Source organism: Mus musculus, chromosome 17 (genome assembly GCF_000001635.26).
Source record: "Mus musculus strain C57BL/6J chromosome 17, GRCm38.p6 C57BL/6J".
Lineage (NCBI taxonomy): Eukaryota > Metazoa > Chordata > Mammalia > Rodentia > Muridae > Mus > Mus musculus.
This window is the reverse complement of record NC_000083.6, coordinates 88,716,313-88,732,722: the sequence shown is the minus strand read 5'-3', so window position 1 is coordinate 88,732,722 and position 16,410 is coordinate 88,716,313. Positions and strand designations below refer to the sequence as shown.

At 40.8% G+C, this 16,410-nt stretch overlaps 1 protein-coding gene across 1 annotated transcript in view; it reads left to right on the top strand.

Moving 5' to 3' along the window:
• The window catches only part of Lhcgr (luteinizing hormone/choriogonadotropin receptor), a 75,676-nt gene extending 59,337 nt beyond the window's left edge, over window positions 1-16,339 (top strand). Inside the window, exon 11 of the mRNA XM_011246310.3 lies at window positions 15,729-16,339. Within this exon, the coding sequence (XP_011244612.1) occupies window positions 15,729-15,846 (118 nt within the window). The 3' untranslated portion in view covers window positions 15,847-16,339. The remainder of the gene's footprint in view (window positions 1-15,728) is intronic.
• Window positions 16,340-16,410: the final 71 nt, after the last annotated feature.

The following is a 16,410-nucleotide window of genomic DNA, read 5'->3' as shown; positions in this document are numbered from 1 at the left end:
GCACCATTTGTTGAAAATGCTGTCTTCTTTCTACTGGATGGCTTTAGGTGTGTGGGTCCATTTCTGGGTCTTCAATTCTATTCCATTGACCTACCTGTCTGTCACTGTACCATGCAGTTTTTATCACAACTGCTCTGTAGTACAGCTTGAGGTCAGGGATAGTGATTCCTCCAGAGGTTCTTTTATTGTTGAGAATAGATTTTGCTATCCTAGTTTTTTTGTTATTCCAGATGAATTTGCAAATTGCCCTTTCTAACTCTGAGAAGAATTGAGTTGTAATTTTGATGGGGATTGCGTTGAATCTGTAGATTGCTTTTGGCAAAATAGCCATTTTTACTATATTAATCCTGCCAATCCATGAGCATTGGAGATCTTTCCATCTTCTGAGATCTTCAATTTCTTTCTTCAGAGACTTGAAGTTCTTATCATATAGCTCTTTCACTTCCTTAGTTAAGGTCACACCAAGGTATTTTATATAATTTGTGACTATTATGAAGGGTGTTGTTGTCCGGTCAGCGCCAGCACCTGGTCGCCTTGGGCACAGAGTTGGCAGACACCCCCCAGAGTCCCTAGGGGACTCTCCAAGCAATCTTGGGACCACCAGTGAGTGAGCACTGCTTCTGTTACATTCCAATCGCGCAGGACCGGGGACATCATTGGGGAGGCGCATTAGGCGCAGAGTCTGCGGACACCCCCCCCCCCCCACCAGGTCCCTAGAGAACTCTTCTCATGATCTTGGGACCACGGGTGAGTGGAACGCAGCTTCTGTTCCATTCCAGTCGTGCGGGACCTGAGACAGCATTGGAGAGGCAGGAGGCCCGGCCTGGCCAGGGTCACGGGTCCCTTCCAGTCGGCGCCAGCACAGGGTCATTTGGGTGAGGAGTCAGAGGACACGCCCAAGGTCCCTAAGATGACAGATTGTGAGACAGACCCCATTCGGGGCTACAGATATACGGGCACCTTCAATGCCAGAGGACAGGTGTCTGCCCCGCCCAGGAGGGCTTTGCCGGAGCACCTGAGGAAGCCATCTTGGTTCCCAGATCCCTCTGAGACTAGTCTGCTCAGGTGAGAGTGTGGACTACAGAAGCTAACAGCTTCTGGGACAGTCCCTGTTTTGGACCTTCATCTTCTGCCAGGAGGCAGGTCTGAACGCCAGATATCTGTGCACCTTCCCTGAAAGAGGAGAACTTGCCTGCAGAGAGTGCTCAGACCACTGAAACTCAGGAGAGAGATAGTCTCCCAGGTGTGCTGATAGAGGCTAACAGAATCACGAGTGGAACAAGCTCTAACCAGAGACAACTATAACAACTAACTCCAGAGATTACCAGATGGTGAAAGGCAAATGTAAGAATCTTACTAACAGAAACCAAGACCACTCACTGTCATCAGAACGCAGCACTCCCACCTCACCCAGTCCTGGACATCCCAACACACCCGAAAACCTAGACCCAGATTTAAAAGCATATCTCGTGATGATGGTAGAGGACATCAAGAAGGTCTTTAATAACTCACTTAAAGAAATACAGGAGAACACTGCTAAAGAGTTACGAGTCCTTAAAGAAAAACAGGAAAACACAACCAAACAGGTAGAAGTCCTTAAAGAAAAACAGGAAAGCACATCCAAACAGGTGATGGAAATGAACAAAACCATACTAGACCTAAAAAGGGAAGTAGACACAATAAAGAAAACCCAAAGTGAGGCAACGCTGGAGATAGAAACCCTAGGAAAGAAATCAGGAACCATAGATGCAAGCATCAGCAACAGAATACAAGAGATGGAAGAGAGAATCTCGGGTGCAGAAGATTGCATAGAGAACATCGGGACAATAATTAAAGAAAATGCAAAATGCAAAAAGATCTTAACTCAAAACATCCAGGAAATCCAGGACACAATGAGAAGACCAAACCTACAGATAATAGGAGTGGATGAGAATGCAGATTTTCAACTTAAAGGGCCAGCAAATATCTTCAACAAAATTATAGAAGAAAACTTCCCAAACCTAAAGAAAGAGATGCCCATGAACTTACAATAAGCCTACAGAACTCCAAATAGATTGGACCAGAAAAGAAATTCCTCCCGACACATAATAATCAGAGCAACAAATACACTAAATAAAGATAGAATATTAAAAGCAGTAAGGGAAAAAGGTCAAGTAACATATAAAGGAAGGCCTATCACAATTACACCAGACTTTTCACCAGAGACTATGAAAGCCAGAAGATCCTGGACAGATGTTATACAGACAATAAGAGAACAAAAATGCCAGCCCAGGCTACTATACCCAGCCAAAGTTTCAATTACCATAGATGGAGAAACCAAAGAATTCCATGACAAAACTAAATTCACACATTGTCTTTCCACGAATCCAGCCCTTCAAAGGATAATATCAGAAAAAAAAAACAAGGACAGAAACCATGCCCTAGAAAAAGCAAGAAAGTAATCCTCAACAAACCTAAAAGAAGACAGCCACAAAAACAGAATGCCAACTCTAACAACAACAATAATAGAAAGCAACAATTACTTTTCCTTAATATCTCTTAATATCAATGGACTCAATTCCCCAATAAAAAGACATAGACTAACAGACTGGCTACAGGAACAGGACCCAACATTTTTCTGCTTACAGGAAACCCATGTCAGGGAAAAAGAAAGACACTACCTCAGAAGGAAAGGCTGGAAAACAATTTTCCAAGCAAATGGTCTGAAGAAACAAGCTGGAGTAGCCATTCTAATATTGAATAAAATTGACTTCCAATCCAAAGTTATCAAAAAAGACAAGGGGGGACACTACGTACTAATCAAAGGTAAAATCCTCCAAGAGGACCTCTCAATTCTGAATATCTATATTCCAAATGCAAGAGCAGCCACATTCATTAAAGAAACTTTAGTAAAGCTCAAAGCACACATTCCACCTCACACAATAATAGTGAGAGACTTCAACACACCACTTCCGTCAATGGACAGATTGTGGAAACAGAAACTAAACAGGGACACAGTGAAACTAACAAAAGTTATGAAACAAATGGATTTAACAGATATCTACACAACATTTTATCCTAAAACAAAAGGATATACCTTCTTCTCAGCACCTCATGGTACCTTCTCCAAAACTGACCATATAATTGATCACAAAACAGACCTCAACAGATACAAAAATATTGAAATCCTCCCATGCATCCTATCAGATCACCATGGACTAAGGCTGATCTTCAATAACAACATAAATAATGGAAAGCCAACATTCACGTGGAAACTGAACAACACTCTTGTCAATGATACTGTGGTCAAGGAAGGAATAAAGAAAGAAATTAAAGACTTTTTAGAGTTTAATGAAAATGAAGCCACAAAATACCCAAACCTATGGGACACAATGAAAGCATTTTTAGGAGGGAAACTCATAGCTCTGAGTGCCTCCAAAAAGAAACTAGAGAGAGCACACACTAGCAGCTTGACAACACACCTAAAAGCTCTAGAAAAGAAGGAAGAAAATTCACCCAAGAGGAGTAGATGGCAGGAAATAATCAAACTCAGGGGCAAAATCAACCAAGTGGAAACAAGAAGAACTATTCAAAGAATCAACCAAACGAGGAGCTGGTTCTGTCAGAAATCAACAAGATAGATAAACCCTTAGCCAGACTCACTAGAGGGTACAGGGACAGCATCTTAATTAACAAAATCAGAAATGAAAAGGGAGCCATAACAACAGATCCTGAAGAAATCCAAAACACCATCAAATCCTTCTACAAAAGGGTATACTCAACAAAACTGGAAAACCTGAATGAAATGGACAAATTTCTAGCCAGATACCAGGTACCAAAGTTAAATCACGATCAAGTTAACGATCTAAACAGTTCCATATCCCCTAAAGAAATAGCAGTCATTGTCTCCCAGCCAAAAAAAGCCCAGGACCAGATGGGTTTAGTGCAGAGTTCTATCAGACCTTCAAAGAAGATATAATTCCAGTTCTGCACAAACTATTCCACAAAATAGAAGTAGAAGGTACTCTCCCTAACTCATTCTATGAAGCCACAATTACTCTGATACCTAAACCACAGAAAGATCCAACAAAGATAGAGAACTTCAGACCAATTTCTCTTATGAATATCGATGCAAAAATACTTAATAAAATTCTCGCTAACCGAATCCAAGAACACATTAAAGCAATCATCCATCCTGACCAAGTAGGTTTTATTCCAGGGATGCAGGGATGGTTTAATATACGGAAATCCATCAACGCAATCCATTATATAAACAAACTCAAAGACAAAAAATACATGATCATCTCATTAGATGCAGAAAAAGCATACGACAAGAACCAACACCCATTCATGATAAAAGTCTTGGAAAGATCAGGAATTCAAGGCCCATACCTAAACATGATAAAAGCAATCTACAGCAAAACAATAGCCAACATCAAGGTAAATGGTGAGAAGCTGGAAGCAATCCCACTAAAATCAGGGACTAGACAAGGCTGCCCACTTTCTCCCTACCTATTCAACATTGTACTTGAAGTCCTAGCCAGAGCAATTCGACAACAAAAGGAGATCAAGGGAATACAAATTGGAAAAGATGAAGTCAAAATATCACTTTTTGCAGATGATAGGATAGTATATGTAAGTGACCCTAAAAATTTCACCAGAGAACTCCTAAACCTGATAAACAGCTTTGATGAAGTAGCTGGATATAAAATTAACTCAAAAAAGTCAATAACCTTTCTCTACACAAAGGATAAACAGGCTGAGAAAGAAATTAGGGAAACAACACCCTTCTCAATAGTCACAAATAATATAAAATATCTTGGCGTGACTCTAAGGAAGTGAAAGATCTATATGATAAGAACTTCAAGTCTCTGAAGAAAGAAATTAAAGAAGATCTCAGAAGATGGAAAGATCTCCAATGCTCATGGATTGGCAGGATCAACATTGTAAAAATGGCTATCTTGCCAAAAGCAATCAACAGATTCAATGCAATCCCCATCAAAATTCCAACTCAATTCTTCAACAAATTAGAAAGAGCAATCTGCAAATTCATCTGGAATAACAATAAACCTAGGATAGCAAAAACTCTTCTCAAGGATAAAAGAACCTCTGGTGGAATCACCATGCCTGACCTAAAGCTTTACTACAGAGCAATTGTGATAAAAAAACTGCATGGTACTGGTATAGTGACAGACAAGTAGACCAATGGAACAGAATTGAAGACGCAGAATTGAACCCACACACGTATGGTCACTTGATCTTCGACAAGGGAGCTAAAACCATCCAGTGGAAGAAAGACAGCATTTTCAACAAATGGTGCTGGCACAACTGGTGGTTATCATATAGAAGAATGTGAATCAATCCATTCCTATCTCCTTGTACTAAGGTAAAACCTAAGTGGATCAAGGAAATCCACATAAAACCAGAGACAGTGAAACTTATAGAGGAGAAAGTGGGGAAAAGCCTCGAAGATATGGGCACAGGGGGAAAATTCCTGAATAGAATATCAGTGGCTTGTGCTGTAAAATCGAGAATTGAAAATAGGACCTCATGAAACTGCAAAGCTTCTGTAAGGCAAAAGACACTGTGAATAAGACAAAAAGGCCACCAACAGATTGGTAAAGGATCTTTACCTATCCTAAATCAGAAAGGGGACTAATATCCAATATATATAAAGAACTCAAGAAGATGGACTCCAGAAAATCAAATAACCCCATTAAAAATGGGGCTCAGAGTTAAACAAAGAATTCTCACCTGAGGAATACCAAATGGCTGAGAAGCACCTGGAAAAATGTTCAGCATCCTTAATCATCAGAGAAATGCAAGTCAAAACAACCCTGAGATTCCATCTCACACCAGTCAGAATGGCTAAGATCAAAAATTCAGGTGACAGCAGATGCTGGAGAGAATGTGGAGAAAGAGGAACACTCCTCCATTGTTGGTGGGATTGCAAGCTTGTACAACCACTCTGGAAATCAGTCTGGCGGTTCCTCAGAAAATTGGACATAGTACTACCGGAAGATCCAGCAATACCACTCCTGGGCATATATCCAGAAGATGTCCCAACTGGTAGGAAGGACACATGCTCCACTATGTTCATAGCAGCCTTATTTATAATAGCCAGAAGCTGGAAAGAACTCAGATGCCCCTCAACAGAGGAATGGATACAGAAAATGTGGTACATTTACACAATGGAGTACTACTCAGCTATTAAAAGGAATGAATTTATGAAATTCCTAGGCAAATGGATGGACCTGGAGGGCATCATCCTGAGTGAGGTAACACAATCACAAAGGAACTCAAATGATATGTACTCCCTGATAAGTGGATATTAGGCCAGAAACTTAGTATACCTGAGATATAAGGAACAATTTGTAAAACACATGAAACTGAAGAAGAATGAAGACCAAAGTGTGGACACTTTGCCCCTTCTTAGAATTGGAAACAATCACCCATGGAAGGAGTTACAGAGACAAAGTTTGGAGCTGAGACAAAAGTATGGACCATCTAGAGACTGCCATATCCAGGGATCCATCCCATAATTAGCCTCCAAACGATGACACCACTGCATACGCTAGCAAGCGTTTGCTGAAAGGACCCTGATATAGCTGTCTCTTGTGAGACTAGGACAGGGCCTAGCAAACACAGAAGTGGATGCTCACAGTCAGCTATTGGATGGATCACAGGGCCCCCAATGGAGGAGCTAGAGAAAGTATCCAAGGAGCTAAAGAGATCTGCAACCCTGTAGGTGTAACAAAATTATGAACTAACCAGTACCCCGGAGCTCTTGACTCTAGCTGCATATGTAAAGAGAGGCCCATTGGACACGCAAACTTTATATGCCCTAGTACAGGGGAACACCAGGGCCAAAAAGTGGGAATGGGTGGTTAGGGGAGTGGGGGGGAGGGTATGGGGGACTTTTGGGATAGCATTGGAAATGTAATTGAGGAAAATATGTAATAAAAAATATATTAAAAAAAAAAGAGGAAAACTCATAGCTCTGAGTGCCTCCAAAAAGAAACTAGAGAGAGCACACACTAGCAGCTTGACAACACACCTAAAAGCTCTAGAACAAAAGGAAGCAAATTCACCCAAAAGGAGTAGAGGTCAGGAAATAATCAAACTCAGGGGCAAAATCAACCAAGTAGAAACAAGAAGAACCATTCAAAGAATCAACCAAACGAGGAGCTGGTTCTTTCAGAAATCAACAAGATAGATAAACCCTTAGCCAGACTCACTAGAGGGTACAGGGACAGTATCCTAATTAACAAAATCAGAAATGAAAAGGGAGCCATAACAACAGATCCTGAAGAAATCCAAAACACCATCAAATCCTTCTACAAAAGGGTATACTCAACAAAACTGGAAAACCTGGACGAAATGGACAAATTTCTAGCCAGATACCAGGTACCAAAGTTAAATCAGGATCAGATTAACGATCTAAACAGTCCTATATCCCCTAAAGAAATAGACACAGTCATTAATAGTCTCCCAAACAAACAAACAAACAAACAAACCCCAGGACCAGATGGGTTTAGTGCAGAATTCTATCAGACCTTCAAAGAAGATCTAATTCCAGTTCTGCACAAACAATTCCACAAAATAGAAGCCGAAGGTACTCTACCCAATTCATTCTATGAAGCCATAATTACTCTGATACCTAAACCACAGAAAGATCCAACAAAGATAGAGAACTTCAGATCAACTTCCTTTATGAATATCGATGCAAAAAAACTCAATAAAACTCTTACTAACCGAATCCAAGAATATATCGAAAGAATCATCCATCCTGAACAAGTACGTTTCATCCCAGGGATGCAGGGATGGTTTAATATACGGAAATCCATCAATGTAATCCACTATATAAACAAACTCAAAGACAAAACCCACATGATCATCTCATTAGATGCTGAGAAAGCATTTGACAAAATCCAACACCCATTCATGATAAAAGTCTTGGAAAGATCAGGAATTCAAGGCCCATACCTAAACATGGTAAAAGCAACCTACAGCAAACCAGTAGCCAACATCAAAGTAAATGGTGAGAAGCTGGAAGCATTCCCACTAAAATCAGGGAGTAGACAAGGCTGCCCACTTTCTCCCTATCTATTCAACATTGTATTTGAAGTCCTAGCCAGTGCAATTCGATAACAAAAGGAGATCAAGGGAATACAAATTGGAAAAGATGAAGTCAAAATATCACTTTTTGCAGATGATATGATAGTATATGTAAGTGACCCTAAAAATTCCACCAGAAAACACCTAAACATGATAAATAGTCTCAGTGAAGTAGCAGTATATAAAATGAACTCAAACAAGTCAATGGCTTTTCTCTACACAAAGGATAAACAGGCTGAGAAAGAAATTAGGGAAACAACACCCTTCTCTATAGTCACAAATAATATAAAATACCTTGGCATGACTCTAACTAAAGAAGTGAAAGATCTGTATGGTAAGAACTTCAAGTCTCTGAAGAAAGAAATTAAAGAAGATCTCAGAAGATGGAAAGATCTCCCATGCTCATGGATTGGCAGGATCAACATTGTAAAAATGGCTATCTTGCCAAAGGCAATCTAAAGATTCAATGCAATCCCCATCAAAATTCCAACTCAATTCTTCAACGAACTACAAAGGGCAATCTGCAAATTCATCTGGAATGACAAAAAACCTAGGATAGCAAAAACTCTTCTCAAGGATAAAAGAACCTCTGGTGGAATCACCATGCCTGACCTAAAGCTTTACTACAGAGCTATTGTGATTAAAAAAAAAAAAAAAAAAAAAAAACTGTATGGTACTGGTATAGCGACAGACAAGTAGACCAATGGAATAGAACTGAAGACCCAGAAATGAACCCACACACCTATGGTCACTTGATCTTCGACAAGGGAGCTAAAACCATCCAGTGGAAAAAAGACAGCATTTTCAACAAATGGCGCTGGCACAACTGGTGGTTAACATGTAGAAGAATGCAAATTGATCCATTCCTATCTCCTTGTACTAAGGTCAAATCTAAGTGGATCAAAGAACTCCACATAAAATCAGAGACAGTGAAACTTATAGAGGAGAAAGTGGAGAAAAGCCTCGAAGATATGGGCACAGGGAAAAAATTCCTGAATAGAACAGCAATGGCTTGTGCTGTAAGATCTAGAATTGACAAATGGGACCTCATAAAATTGCAGAGCTTCTGTAAGGCAACAGACACCGTCAATAAGACAAAAAGGCCACCAACAGATTGGTAAAGGATCTTTACCTACCCTAAATCAGATAGGAGACTAATATCCAATATATATAAAGAACTCAATAAGGTGCACTCCAGAAAATCAAATAACCCCATTAAAAATGGGGCTCAGAGTTAAACAAAGAATTCTCACCTGAGGAATACCGAATGGCTGAGAAGCACCTGAAAAAATGTTCAGCATCCTTAATCATCAGAGAAATGCAAGTCAAAACAACCCTGAGATTCCATCTCACACCAGTCAGAATGGCTAAGATCAAAAATTCAGGTGACAGCAGATGCTGGCGAGAATGTGGAGAAAGAGGAACACTCCTCCATTGTTGGTGGGATTGCAAGCTTGTACAACCACTCTGGAAATCAGTCTGGCAGTTCCTCAGAAAATTGGACATAGTACTACCGGAGGATCTAGCAATACCTCTCCTGGGCATATATTCAGAAGATGTCCCAACCGGAAAGAAGGACACATGCTCCACTATGTTCATAGCAGCCTTATTTATAATAGCCAGAAGCTGGAAAGGACCCAGATGCCCCTCAACAGAGGAATGGATACAGAAAATGTGGTACATTTACCCAATGGAGTACTACTCAGCTATTAAAAGGAATGAATTTATGAAATTCCTAGGCAAATGGATGGACCTGGAGGGCACCATCCTGAGTGAGGTAACACAATCACAAAGGAACTCACACAATATGTACTCTCTGATAAGTGGATATTAGCCCAGAAACTTAGAATACCCAAGATATAAGATACAATTTGCAAAACACATGAAACTGAAGAAGAATGAAGACCAAAGTGTGGACACTTTGCCCCTTCTTAGAATTGGAAACAATCACCCATGGAAGGAGTTACAGAGACAAAGTTTGGAGCTGAGACAAAAGTATGGACCATCTAGAGACTGCCATATCCAGGGATCCATCCCATAATTAGCCTCCAAACGATGACACCACTGCATACGCTAGCAAGCGTTTGCTGAAAGGACCCTGATATAGCTGTCTCTTGTGAGACTAGGACAGGGCCTAGCAAACACAGAAGTGGATGATCACAGTCAGCTATTGGATGGATCACAGGGCCCCCAATGGAGGAGCTAGAGAAAGTACCCAAGGAGCTAAAGAGATCTGCAACCCTTTAGGTGCAACAACAATATGAACTAACCAGTACCCCCCCGGAGCTCGTGTCTCTAGCTGCATATGTATCAGAAGATGCCTAGTCAGCCATCAGTGGAAAGAGGGGCAAACTTTATATGCCTCAGTACAGGGAAAAGCCAGGGCCAAGATGTGGGAGTGGGTGGGTGGGGCAGTGTGTGTGGGTTGGGGTGTGAGGGAAGAGTATGGGTGACTTTTGGGATAGCACTGGAAATGTAAATGAAGAAAATACCTAATAAAAAATGTAAAAAAAAAAAAAATGAAGGGTGTTGTTTCCCTAATCTCTTTCTCAGCCTGTTTATCCTTTGTGTAGAGAAAGGCCACTGATTTGTTTGATTTAATTTTATATTCAGCTATTGCACTGAAGTTGTTTATAAGGTTTAGGAGTTCTCTGGTGGAATTTATAGGGTCACTTATATATACTATCATATTATCTGCAAATAGTGATATTTTGACTTCTTCCTTTCCAATTTGTATTGCTCTGACTCTCATCCAGGTTTTCCAGTTTTGTTGAGTATAGGCTTTTGTAATAGGATCTGATGAAATTTTGGATTTCCTCAGGTTCTGTCTCCCTTTTCATTTCTGATTTTGTTAATTAGGATACTGTCCCTGTGCCCTCTAGTTAGTCTGGCTAAGGGTTTATCTATCTTATTGATTTTCTTAAAGAACCAGCTCTTGGATTGTTTGACTCTTTGTATAATACTATATTGAATAGGTAAGGAGAAAGTGGGCAGCCTTGTCTAGTCCCTTATTTTAGTGGGATTGCTTCAAGTTTCTCTCCATTTTGTTTGATGTTGGCTACTGTTTTGCTATATATTGCTTTTATCATGTTTAGGTATGGGCCTTGAATTCCTGATCTTTCCAAGACTTACATAATGAAGGGGTGCTTTCTCAGCATCTAACAAGATGATCATGCGGTTTTTGTCTGTGTGTTTCTTTATATAGTGGATTATGTTGATGGATTTCCATATATTAAACCATCCCTGCATCCCTGGGATGAAGCCTACTTGGTCATGATGGATGATCGTTTTGGGGTGTTCTTGGAATCAGTTTGTGAGAATTTTATAGAGTATTTTTGCATCGATATTCATAAGGGAAATTGATCTTTTTGTTTCCACTTGGTTGATTTCAGCCCTGAGTTTGATTATTTCCTGCCCTCTACTCCTCTTGGGTGAATTTGCTTCCTTTTGTTCTAGAACTTTTAGGTGTCCTGTCAAGCTGCTAGTGTATGCTCTCTCCAGTTTCTTTTTGGTGGAACTTAAAGCTATGAATTTTCCTCTTAGGACTGCTTTCATTGTGTCCCATGTTTGGGTATGTTGTGGCTTCATTTTCATTGAATTCTAAAAAGTCTTTATTTATTTATTTCTTGACCAAGTTATCATTGAGTAGAGTGTTGTTCAGCTTCCACGTGAATGTTGGCTTTCTATTTTTTTATGTGATTGAAGATCAGCCTTAGTCTGTGGTGATCTGATAGGATGCATGGGATCATTTCAATATTTTTGTATTTGTTGAGGCCTGTATTGTGACCGATTATATGGTCAGTTTTGGAGAAGGTACCATGAGGTGCTGAGAAGAAGGTATATCCCTTTGTTTTAGGATAAAATGTTCTGTAGATATCTACTAAATCTATTTGTTTCATAACTTCTGTTATTGTCCATGTGTCTCTGTTTAGTTTTTGTTTCCAGGATCTGTCCATTGGTGAGAGTGGGGTGTTGAAATCTTCCACTATTATTGTGTGAGGTACAATGTCTGCTTTGAGCTCTACTAAAGTTTCTTTAATGAATGTGGATGCCCTTTCATTTGGAGCATAGATATTCACAATTGAGAGTTCATCTCCGTAGATTTCACCTTTGATGAGTATGAACTGCCCTTTCTTATCTTTTTTTATAACATTTGGTTGAAAGTTGATTTTATTCGATATTAGAATGGCTACTCTAGCTTCTTTCTTGGGACTATTTGCTTGGAAATTTTTTTTCTCGTCTTTTACTCTGTGGTAGTGTTTGTCTTTGTCAGTTTGGTGCATTTCCTGTATGCAGCAAAATGCTGGGTCCTGTTTACCTATCCAGTCTGTTAGTCTATGTCCTTTTATTGGGGAATTGAGTTCACTGATTTTAGGAGATAGTAAGGGGGCAGGCAGACTATAAGAGCCAGGGGTGATGGATGGCTACAATGAAACAGTCTATCATTGGCATAGCACAGCAGCTGGAGGGTGAACTCATGGCAGATGTGACAGCATGCACGAGAGCCAAGCAAGCCAGACAAATCCCCACCGCAGTCAAGGGGTCGTTGGCAACTGGCAGCTTCTGAGATAAAAGAGTCGGTTTCCTTAGAGTTTGACCCCTAGTTAGGTCCAGTAGAAGGCCATGCATCCAGGAATATACAAGAACAACAAATTAGATCAGTGGTCCTAAAAGTAAGAGGAGGATGCAGAGCTGAGTGGGTAGGGAAGGGAGGTAGAATTGGGAGGAACTGGAGGAAGAGCCATGAATGTGATTCCAAACATACTCAAAGGATTCAAACTAGAAAGTAAATAGCAAGAAATAAGATAGCACAGTTGGGTCTGAAGTAAACTTCAGCTTACAGGGTTTAATAGACAGCTATTTCTTTGAAATGGGACAAAGAGTTGACTCATTTCTTAAACACAGAAGAACATCTCTCATACATAGAAAAGTTTGACAGAAACAGTTGAAAATCACTTTGTGATGGTTTGTTTGCAACGTCCTTGCAAAGGAGCTTTCTATCTTTAGAATTTCATACAGTATATTTTTGTCATGTCCTTTCCTGTCTCCCAACACTTTTCAGAACATCCTCCTGCCCTGCTCACCTGACTTCATGTTCTTTCTCTCTTAAAACACAAAAACAAAAGAAAACATAGCCACGAAAATCCAGGAGCATCCCTCTGTTACTCAACTACTCCTGAGCATGGGGCCTTCAGTGTCTCTCACTGAAGAAAACTGACTTTCTGCTCTCCCAGCAGGTATCACTTGCAAACAGCCTCTTGGCTAGGGTGGGACTTTGTGTCCACTTCCCCTTCTCAGTGCTGGGATTTGTGTCTGGATTGAGCTTGTGTAAATTTCTTGTGTGTGTGTGTGTGTGTGTGTGTGAACTACTGTTGTTCCTAGAAGACAGTTTGAGTCCTATGCCTCCTTTACATGTCTTTGTGTTTGTCTTTGTGTTTTTTTGAGACAGAGTTTCTCTGTGTAACAGCTATGGCTGGCTGTCCTAGAATTCGCTTTGAAGACCAGGCTGGTCTCGAACTCACAGAGATCCACCTTCCCCTGCCTCTGCCTCCCAAGTGCTGGGATTAAAGTCATGTACCACCATGCCCCAAATTCCACTTCTTAAAATGGTTTCTCCCTCCCTGAGGCATTGAATTCCTGAGCCTTAAGCAGAAGGGTGTGATAAAGACTTACCATTCTGACACAAGCACTCCAGAGTCTGCAATTCTCTGTACATTTTCAGTTATGGATCACTGTGTTTGTCCCCATCTGCTTCGAGAAGTGGTGTCTCTGGTGAGAGCTGAGGGATTCACTGACCTATGGGTACTGTGGCATGTCACCAACAGTACTGTGGTACTGTGGCATGTCACCAACAGTGTGTTATTGCTGGGTTAACTTAGCAGAATAATATTGTGTTTCCCCTTGGCCCATGCCCTATCTAATCTGAAATTCTTGGCTTCATTAACAATACCAGATAGGCATTTCATCTCATGGAGTGAACCTTAAATCCTGTTTACAAAGTGGTTACTCTCATCACATCTCTGAAACTACAGCAGTGGTAAACATATCCTACAGGCAGGTCATTGTTACAGCCACCAGTGGACACATCATACAGGAAGGTCATGGTTACAGCAGCAGTGGACACATCCTGCAGACAGGTCATTGTTACAGCAGCAGTGGACACATCCTGCAGACAGGTCATTGTTACAGCAGCAGTGGACACATCCTGCAGACAGGTCATTGTTACAGCAGCAGTGGACACATCCTGCAGACAGGTCATTGTTACAGCAGCAGTGGACACATCCTACAAACAGGTCATTGTTAGAGCAGTGGACACACACTACAAAGAGGTCATTGTTGCAGCAGTGGACAAACATATCCTACAGAGAGATTATTATTACAGCGGCAGCGGACATATCCTACAGGTAGGTCATTATTACAGCAGCAGTGGACATATCCTACAAGCAGGTCATTGCTACAGCAGTGGGCACATCCTACAGACAGGTCATTGTTACAGCTGTGAACACATCCTACAGGCAGGTCATTGTTACAGCAGCAGTGGACATATCCTACAGACAGGTCATTGTTACAGCAGCAGTGGACACATCCTACAGGCAGGTCATTGTTACAGCAGCAGTGGACATATCCTACAGGCAGGTCATTGTTACAGCAGCAGTGGACACATCCTACAGGCAGGTCATTGTTACAGCAGCAGTGGACATATCCTACAGGCAAGTCATTGTTACAGCAGCAGCGGACACATCCTACAGACAAGTCATTGTTACAGCAGCAGTGGACAGAGACACATCCTAAAGACAGGTCATTGTTACAGCAGCAGTGGACATATCCTATAGGCAGGTCATTGTTACAGCCGTGAACACATCCTACAGACAGGTCATTGTTATAGCAGTGGACATATCCTACAGACAGGTCATTGTTACAGTAGTGGACAGACACATCCTACAGACAGGTCATTGTTATAGCAGTGGACATATCCTACAGACAGGTCATTGTTACAGTAGTGGACAGACACATCCTACAGACAGGTCATTGTTACAGCAGCAGTGGACATATCCTACAGGCAGGTCATAATTATAGTGGCAGTGGACACATCCTACAGACGGGTCATTGTTATAGCAGCAGTGGACACATCCTACAGACGGGTCATTGTTACAGCAGCAGTGGACACATCCTACAGGCAGGTCATTATTACAGTGGCAGTGGACATATCCTACAGGCAGGTCATTGTTTCAGCGGCAGTGAACTCATCCTACAGAGAGGTCATTGTTACAGCAGCAGTGGACACATCCTACAGACAGGTCATTGTTACAGCAGCAGCGGACACATCCTACAGGCAGGTCATTGTTACAGCAGCAGCGGACACATCCTACAGGCAGGTCATTGTTACAGCAGCAGCAGACACATCCTACAGACAGGTCATTGTTACAGCAGCAGCGGACACATCCTACAGGCAGGTCATTGTTACAGCAGCAGCGGACACATCCTACAGGCAGGTCATTGTTACAGCAGCAGTGGACACATCCTACAGACAGGTCATTGTTACAGTGGCAATGAACTCATCCTACAGAGAGGTCATTGTTACAACTATACGTCTGTGGCTGGGAAGTTTGACGACTACTCTTCTCCCACAGGATCCAGCTATACCAATCTGGAGGACATATCCAAACGACTCTACATCTTATAACAAATGGTACTTGCTCATCTCTGTTCATTGTTGCTCTATTTATAATAGCTAGAAACTGGAAATAATAAAGATGTCCATCAACTGATGAATGAATAAGAAAATATGTTACTTTTACTCAATAGAATATTATTCAGCTTTTAAGAAAAATAAAATTATATGTGCTGTATAAAACATTTCAATTTGCTATGTGCATATACGGGCTCTGGACTACCTCACGTAGGATAATTATTTCTAGGTCCACTCATTTACCTGCAAGTTGTATAATTTTATCCTTATAATAATGTTTTAATAATTTATGAAAAAGAAAGTTGATTTGAATATAGATAAGTGGTAACTAAAGGCTGGTTAGAGCAGAGCAGGGTGGTGAAAGGAAGTTTGTATTTGATTGATGCATGCTATAAATGTGTAGGAAAATATCCTACCAAACCATGGTAACATTATTAATGAATGGAATGTTAATCAAAAATAATATAGAAAAGAAAAAATGTGAATACACTTGCTGAGAATTGGATCCTATATATAAAATATCATACCCACATTAAACAATAAAGTTATGGACATTAGTGTGACAGCTCTTTTTATGTCAGCTTGATAAGAGTCTTCTGAGAGGAAGCAGCTCCATAAGGTCT